The sequence below is a fragment of the Galeopterus variegatus genome, unplaced genomic scaffold, assembly GCF_000696425.1.
Source record: "Galeopterus variegatus unplaced genomic scaffold, G_variegatus-3.0.2 Scaffold1076, whole genome shotgun sequence".
Classification (NCBI taxonomy): Eukaryota; Metazoa; Chordata; class Mammalia; order Dermoptera; family Cynocephalidae; genus Galeopterus; species Galeopterus variegatus.
The window spans coordinates 63,772-71,830 of record NW_007727187.1 but is presented as its reverse complement, the minus strand read 5'-3'; the positions used below and the strand labels follow the sequence as shown (position 1 = coordinate 71,830).

General features: G+C 53.7%; 1 protein-coding gene across 2 annotated transcripts in view; it reads right to left on the bottom strand.

Annotated features, from left to right (window-relative positions):
• Positions 1-8,059, bottom strand: part of CD82 (CD82 molecule) — a 55,899-nt gene that overhangs the window by 21,536 nt on the left and 26,304 nt on the right. For both annotated transcript variants that reach the window (XR_550637.1, XM_008574630.1), the window contains exons 2-3: positions 6,132-6,214; positions 1,115-1,187 (exon numbers count right to left, since the gene is read on the bottom strand). Coding sequence is in view for 1 of the 2 variants with exons in the window: in XM_008574630.1 (XP_008572852.1) it covers positions 1,115-1,187; positions 6,132-6,194 (136 nt within the window). In the remaining variant the exon portion in view is untranslated. The remainder of the gene's footprint in view (positions 1-1,114; positions 1,188-6,131; positions 6,215-8,059) is intronic.

The window sequence follows — 8,059 nt, the reverse complement described above, 5'->3', positions numbered from 1 at the left end:
GTGCTCCCACTGCTCCCGCGAGGTCATCCTTGCTTCCCATCTCACGGAAGAGTGGCTTAGCCCCCTGCGGCCAGGGTGACAGGTGTGGCTCCTACATCACCACATCCTACCCATGTTCTGTTTTATTGAAATCAAGCAGCTGTCATGGGCCAGAGTCCAAACCCGCTGCCTCGGGCAGCTGCTGGGAGGAGCAGCGCGCCAAGGCATGCTCAGTGAGCGAAGTGGCATCACTGTACTCCTGCAGCCTCTGCTTGCCTCCCTCCCATGATGTCAGTGCAGGAAGCCCTGAGGGCCTCCTGGAGGAGACGGTGAAGGCTCCTGTCATCCATGTAGGAATGTCTGGGCTCCTTCTGTCCTGCTTCTGAAGAGTAAGGGGAGAAGCTTCCCATGTGGCTCACTCTGCCATGTGCTGCATTTATGACCAAAGCTCTTGGGGCTCCATCCCACACCTGCCATTCAAAAGCTGTGTGAACTTCCACAAGTGACTTAACCTCTCTGGGCTTCTGTTCCTTCATTTGTAAGGCAGGGATAGAATAGCACTGCCTCACAGGGCTGCTGTGATGAAGACAAGTTTATGCGTGCAAGGTGCTTGGCACACGATGAGTGTGATGCGTGGTAGCTGTGCCTGGCACCGCCCTCCTCTGAGCACGTGCCGGACCTGCCTTGCCATGCCAGGCTCACAGTAGGTGCTTCATCAACACCGGACAACCCACCTTTCCTGGCTCTTTCCTATATCTCTCTGAAATGGGAAGGGGTGGGCCTGTTGCCCACATTTTGCTGAATAGGCAAATAGAGGGACAGAGAATGTAAGAGGCTTTCCCAAGGTCAGGGCTGAGGGAAGGGGCCAGGAAGGGAAAAACAAGCCTCCCTCATCCCCCAGTGTTCTCCAGACAACAGCAGCTTTGTTTGGGGAGGAGAGAAAATTCCTTCTGGAAACCCCTGCTGAGGGACCCACAGTATAGTGGTGAAAAACAGGACCTGTCCAAAGTCCCTGAGGTCAGCTGAAAAAGTGACAGGCATTGAAGCCAAAGTACTTGTGGGAGCAGCTTTGCCTGCTGCCTGGGCCCTCTCCTCTAGAGCAGGCTAGGGTCCAGGGAAACAGAGGGGTCCTTACGCAAGACAGAGATGAAACTGCTCCTGTCGGCCAGGATCCACACCCCGAAGCCCAGGATCACTGCACCCAGGATCTGGAAGGAGAAGGGGGCGGTTAATGGGGAGCCCAAGAGCAGGTGGGGTGAGGGGCTCCCCCAACTACACAAGAAGCCCAGGCAAGAGGGACCCAGAGGGAGACACTTCCATCCTTCTCGAGCCCCAGGATGTTGGCATGGCCTCAGCTCCCAAACCCCAGCAGTCCAGACAGCAGGACCAGGTGCGGGGAATCCCTCCTGCCTCCTGCCCTTCCCCCACCACGACGTGTGGTCAGACTGAGTCTACTGGTGCAGCCTACTGCCTGGGAGCCCTTCCTGTGCTCCTCTCTCCCCTCCAGCTCAGCTTAGGGCCTGGGAGCTTCCCAAACAAGGCTCCGCAGAAGGCCGTCCATGGACTTGAACATCAAAGCAGCTTGTCCTTTAGATCTTAGCAAGAGGCCACCTTCCCCCAGGAGCCTTCCTCAACTTCCCCAGGCAGACTAAGGTGCCCCTATTCTGTGGCAATCACTGTCTGATCCTGCTTAATAGCATTCCCAGTGGGTCTAATTCGCTGCTGTGTTAATTTCTCTGGCAAGACTGTGAGCCCCCTGAGGGCAGGGCTGGGTTGAACATGGCTCTGAATCCCTGGCAGACCTGTAGTACTAGGAGCTGAGTGGCTGAGGGAATGAATGAGCTCAGGACCCCAACTATAAATGCAGGATTAGAAATGTAAGGGAATGAGGGGTGACTGAGAGGTGATGGGGGACAAATGAGAAGCCCAAGGGTTCCCTGACTTTCTCCCCTCCACCAGGGCAGGGGTCTATAGCCTTTGCTCACCTCCACAGGTAGAGTCCCAGCCAAGATCCAGCATCCCACCAGGCTGGCTAAGGCTAGGGAAGAGCCTGCAGTCTGGGGAAAGACACACGTTCCCTTTGGGGTTGGGGGTGGCCCTGTGTCACCCCACAAGGCGGGCCATTACCTGGGGCCTGGAATGGACCCATCTAGTAGATAACCCATTTTGAGGATTCCACTTCAGCCACCATCCCATCATCTCAGGTCCAAGGCCAGCAGCTGCCTGAAGCCTGCAGCCTGGGGTGAGCATGGGTCACAGGGTCTCCATCAACATGTCTTATTGTCACTGAAGCTGGCCCCAGGGCCAGAGTGAGACATGAGACATGTGCCTCAGGTACAAAGTGGAAGAGGCCACCAAAAAAAAAAAAAAAACTTATAATCAAGATAAATAATATTTTGAAGAAATACTTTTCAGAAAACAAAATTAATGCAAAAAATCCATGATGAACTTCCAAGCTTTGAAATAAGGTTTTGACAGGATCAGTGTGACTCAGGCCTCCCATGGCTCGATGGGGTACTGCCTACTGGCCTGACCTTAGTCCCAGCCTCTGCAGAGAACTGCAGCTGGTGGCCAGGACCATAAAGGCACAGTGACCACGCACACTTGTCCCTCACTGTCTTCCACCAGGATCATCAGTGAGCTGCCATTTGTCCTCCCTCTCATCTAGCCAGATGGGCCCTGTTATTGTCCCCATTTTACACACAGGGAAACTGAGGCCCTGATTTCATCCATCAGGAATTGGAAGTCAGATGGTGGCAGGGGAACTGTAGGGATATTTGGGTTCTATCCTGGGCCCTATCCTAGAGAGCTGGTCTCTGGGGACAGGAAGGCAACTGAGGCAGTGGGGAAGGAAAGGATCCACTTGAGGATGGGGCCACCTTGTCCTTTGTGTGAACCACAAAAGTTATATAGTAACTGAGGGTAAGGTTGTCAGAACAATAGGTAGAAACAGTTTGCTAACTACAGAGAAGAAACTTAATGATTGAGTACCGGTGTGACAACAGCCTGTCTGGCTACCTGCATCACAGGACCACCAAAGATAGTACCCACTGCCATAGACATATGGAGTTGGTGATGTTAGCTCGTTTCTTGCTTCTTGGCCTTTTCTACTGCTTTGCGTGGACTGCCTGTATAAACTGGGGCTCAACAAGGAGACTGCGTGGAGAGACTGCAGGCCCACCTTTGGGTCATCGCCCGCCCGATCCACCAGCCTGTAAGTAAGTTACCCTCCTCACTAAAAATCCTGTGCTCTCATGGAGTGCCTGCCTGGTTTTTCGGTCTTAAGATACCTTGTCAGTTTGGTGGGCATTTTGACTTTGCTCCACCTCCAGACAGTGGGCTTTCTAGGACCTGGGAGTTTGGTTCTCAAAGACTCCTGACCCCTGCCCACCCTGCCCCCACCTCATAGTACAGCCAGGCAAGGGCCAGTCCTCAGGCCCACAGTCTGCCCCTCTGCAACTCAGGTCCACATGGACAAAACCCCCTGCCCCTCTCACCTCCTGCACTCGTGGGGCTAACCAGGAAAACAGCCACTCCAAAAAGGAAGTGGGAGGCAGGGCAGAAAATTCCCTCTGGGCCACATAATCCCATATAGATCAAAATCCCAGATGGCCCAGCCAGCTCCTCGGCTTGCCAAGAGGAACCCAGAGAAGGAAGTCCCTGATGGTGCACGCTTAGTCCCTTTGTGGGTCCGATGACTGCAGCCTGCCTGTGAGGTGTGGCTGGACCAGTTGCCAGGCCGTGGGACAACCAGGAAGGAGGCTGGGCCGGGTAGCCTACCAGAGTGAGCTAGGCCCCATGGCACCCCCTTTCTCTGTGAACCAAGATGGGGGCCATGGGGCACACCCCACATTAACCACCGTCAGCCCAGCTGGAATACCCAGTAGAGGCTCATGGCCACAGCACCAGCTGCCTCTGGATTTCCTTGGACCTAAGAAAAGCAGATGGGGTACCTTACTGGGAGTTTGGGGTCAGGCGGGAGCACAGGTAAGGAGGTATGCATGCAGAAGTGTGTGTGATCACACACAGCAGCCAGGGTGATTTTTCCACACCACAAACCCAATCATGTGACCCCTTCCCGATGTGCGTACAACAAAAACCAGAGCCCTTCCAGGGCAGGCCTGCACGGTCTGTGCTCTGGAGAGAGAGGCACATGCTGCCCCCCAACACAAGCTCTGTAAGTGTAGAAACCGGGGTGCTCTGCCTGTGAACATCTGAACATGCTGAGGTGTCACAGACATCTGTTGAAGGGCGATGTGCAAATGAACAACATGCACTGTCTCCTCCAGCCCTCTCCTCTCCCTCCCTCTAACCCTCCTGTGATGACAGCTGCCCTCCTCCCACCACAGGCAGTTGACACCTGACTCCTGCCAGCCCCTGGAGCAGCTGGGAGTAGGCCAAGCCCTCGATGGCCCCAGACCAGCCCCAAGCTCTGGCCAGAGCAGTTTTTCCAGTCTCTGGTTCTATAGGGCAGCCTGGAGCAGGACAGGAAGGGATGCCCTGGCCAAAACCATCAACCCTGCTCCCTTTCTCCACTAGGTCTCAGCGCCTGTCTCCCCCACCCTCCCCCACTGCATAGAAGACCAAAAGTATCTATGCCCTTGAACCCTAAGCTCCGCCACCTCCTAGGCCAGAGCCCAGACCCCTTGCTCTAGTCCCTCAAGCCGCTAGGAATGGAGCCACAGTACTCCACCTCCTGCACCCCAGTCCTGGCCTGTTGGCCCTTTAAGCTGGGTCTTGATCCAGAAGCCAAGCGCCTGCCAGGGAAAGCTTGGCTTTGCCTGCATGGGCAGCTGCTTCCCAGAGGCCTGCTCCAGCCAGGAGGGGCCTGACCACCAGGCTGGGGAAGCCAAGGTGCCCAGGCCCTGCCCCTGCCCTGGGTGGGTCCCACGCCTGGTTGCTATGGGTGGAGGGCCGGAGCCATGGCGGGGCCTCAGCACAGTCCTCAAGGAGGGGGCTGGGGCTGGAGCTGGTGGACAAACAGCAGGGCAGGTAGCACCAGGGCTGTCCGTGTGTGCTTGTGTACACATGTGTGTATGTGCACATGTGCCGGGAACACACCTGTGAGTATCTGTGCATTGGCTTAAAGTTATGACGAGGAATTTAGAATGATTATTTATTTCCCAGACTTTGTATAATCTCATGTAACTTGTGATGTAAAACATTTCCCCCCACAAGTAACTCCCATCCACTGTAGAAAATTTGGAAAATACAGAGAAGCAAAAATATAAAATCAAAACTTCCAGGAACCCCAACATTAACATTCAGAGGTATTTTCCTCTCCTCTAAAACATATTCATGTTTTTATGAATATATACATTTTAAAAATAAAATTGGATCATAATAAACATCCTATTGTAGAACCTGAGTTTTTAACAGTGTGGGTGAACCAACAGCGTGCAGAAGCCATGGTTCCCACCACCACTCTGGGGTGATGAGGCCTCTCCAGGCCACTCGCACCTGCCACACACTGTCACTCTCACATTGACACATGCACCCACACTCACACACATACACATACCATCATCCTGGCAACTCCAAGGCAGGATTCAGTCAGTGCCAGGCCAGCAAGGAAAACCGAGGCCCCAGAAGAACCAGCTCCAGATGTGCACGGAGCTTATCTGGGGGACGTGGCCAGGCCTGGGGAGTGGTTCTAGGGAAGGGGGAACATGTCCCCCAACCCTGGCCCAGGCCTGGCCTCCTCTTGCTCACCCTATTGGAGATCAGGGAGATATTCCCGACCACACAGATGAGGGTGTCGTGGGGCAGCTGAGACCCAGAACTGTAAGAGGTAAGTTCTCTATGTGGGAGGAGGGTTAGGACAGAATGAGAAAGATGTCAAGGGGCTTCTTCCAATAACTGCTGATGAGTTAGGGGGCATCCAGGAGCTCTCTTCTCCTCATAGCACCTCCAGCTTGGCCGGCCCAGGCTTTGGGTGCTCTAGGAGAGGAGAAGGCTAGACGGGAATCTAGTGCTTTACCAAAAAGCCAGCTGGGAATCTCCTCGCTGCCCCCACCCAATTCCACCCAGGACAGTTTGTCCTCAGCCCTCACCACCCATCCCCATGGCCTGGAGGGCTCTGGAGGTCTCAGGCTTGAATGTCCCTGGGTGGAGAGTCTGTTGGAGGCGGTCAGGGCACTGGCTGTACTTACAAAGAAGAGCAAGTTGAAGAGGAAGAGAAAGTATTTGGTGACTTTGATACAGGCTGACCCCATCCTGCTGGTCCTGGAGCTCCCTGGGGAGAAGAGAGAAGGCAGGTGGGTCAGTGCAGGGTGGGGCCAGGGTGGGGGGAAGGGGCGCCAATGCTGGCGGGTCTTTGTGACCCCTGATCCCAAATCATCTCAGTTCATCCTCACAGCAACCCTATGAGGTAAGTACTACAACTGCCCCTGCTTCACAGGACGCTGAGGCCCAGAGAGGTTGGGTGACTGGCCCAAAGCCACACAGCCAGGAAGTGTGGTCCTCCAAGCAGTCTCAGCCACCTGACTCTCAGCAGTCAGGGTCTGAGTCAGCCACTCTACCAGGGCTGTGGCTGGACGGAAATTAAGTGGGGAGACCCTCACCTCCACAACCCTAGGCCCTGCAACTTGCCCAGATGGACTGTGGTCGAAGCCAGGAGACCAGCAAGTTAGTGATCAACTGACAGAGACCCAGAGGTGACACCTGTGGCTTGTTCTGCAGATCTGCAGTCTCCCTTTGGGACATAGAGGGCTGGGGCAGTGGGGGCTGCTGAGGAGAGAAAGAGAGATCCGGCTTCTCAGAAAAGGGACTGAGTGCTCCCCACCCCGCCATTACAAAGGGAATAAATATGCATTATAGAACATCCGACAAATAGAGAAAAATAGAAATTAACAAAAATGTTTATCTCACCCCAAAGATAAAAAATTATCATCCTTTAAATAGCTATACTTACAGTGTGTACATGTATAACAAACGGTTTTAAACAAAATTGGGCTCATCCTGTATATAGTGTTTTGTAGTCTGCTTTTTTATTCTACAATATACAATCTCTATATGCTGATAAAATGTGCTTCTACAATGTAACTTTAATGCTGCATAGGATTCCATCCTATTGATCAGTACTTAACTAACATGTTGGGGGCCACAGACTCCCCAGAAAATTCACGTATACGTAGTATTTTGCAAATAATTTCTGGGGGTTCATGGACCCACTCAGGAACCTCAAGGACCCCAGGTTAAAGTCTCACACACAGATATTTCACAAAGCACCAAACCAGTACTCTAAGACTGGACACACAGGTTGTTTCCAAGTTTTCAGAGTCACCCTAGATGACATAAGTCGTGCTGTGAAATGATGTGATCCATGCTTGAGCACACTGTGCCCCCCAACAGTGAAATCCCAGGCAATGGAAGAGGGAAGCTGGAAGCTGGCTGCCCTTGCCCAGTCCCTGAAGACAGACAATCCAGGAATGGCAACTGCCAGCCCTCAGGCCCTGTGGGGTAAAGGGAGCCAGCAGGGCAGCTGGGCGGGACAGCTGGCCTGGGACAGCTGCATGGGCAGAGCTGGGCTGGGGCGGTGGGGGGAGCGGGGGGCCAGGCACCAGGCCCAGCTGTGCTCCCACTGCTCCACTGCTCCAGAAGGAGGAACAGGCTGCAGAGCAGAGAGGAAGGAGGGTCGAGGCCCCGCTTCACCCCCTTCCTCCTCCTAAAGTCTTGTGAATTTCCCCATCGATATGTAGTCTCCCAACCCTTTTCTGGACATGCTAACAATCCACAGTCTTCTGTCATCTTTGTGAAGCAGGAGCTCAGCTTCTCCTTTATATACCTCCAGCAATGGGGGAGGGGTTGGGGGGAGGCTCACAACCTCCCCAGAGGTCCAGTTCAGCTTTCTGCAACCTTTGTTGGAGGAAGTTTCTTTGGCTGCCTTTCTAAAATTCAGATTTGGACACAAAGTGAAGCAAAGCTTCAAAGAAAGAACAGGCTGCCTGTGTTGTAGTGAGCTTCCCGTCACGAATGGCATGGAAGCAAAGTGTGAATAAATATTTACTTACAGGGAATCTGAGTGTGACAGGGAGAGGGTGGATTAACTGGCTCTTCCAGTCTACCAAGGCCCAAGGCC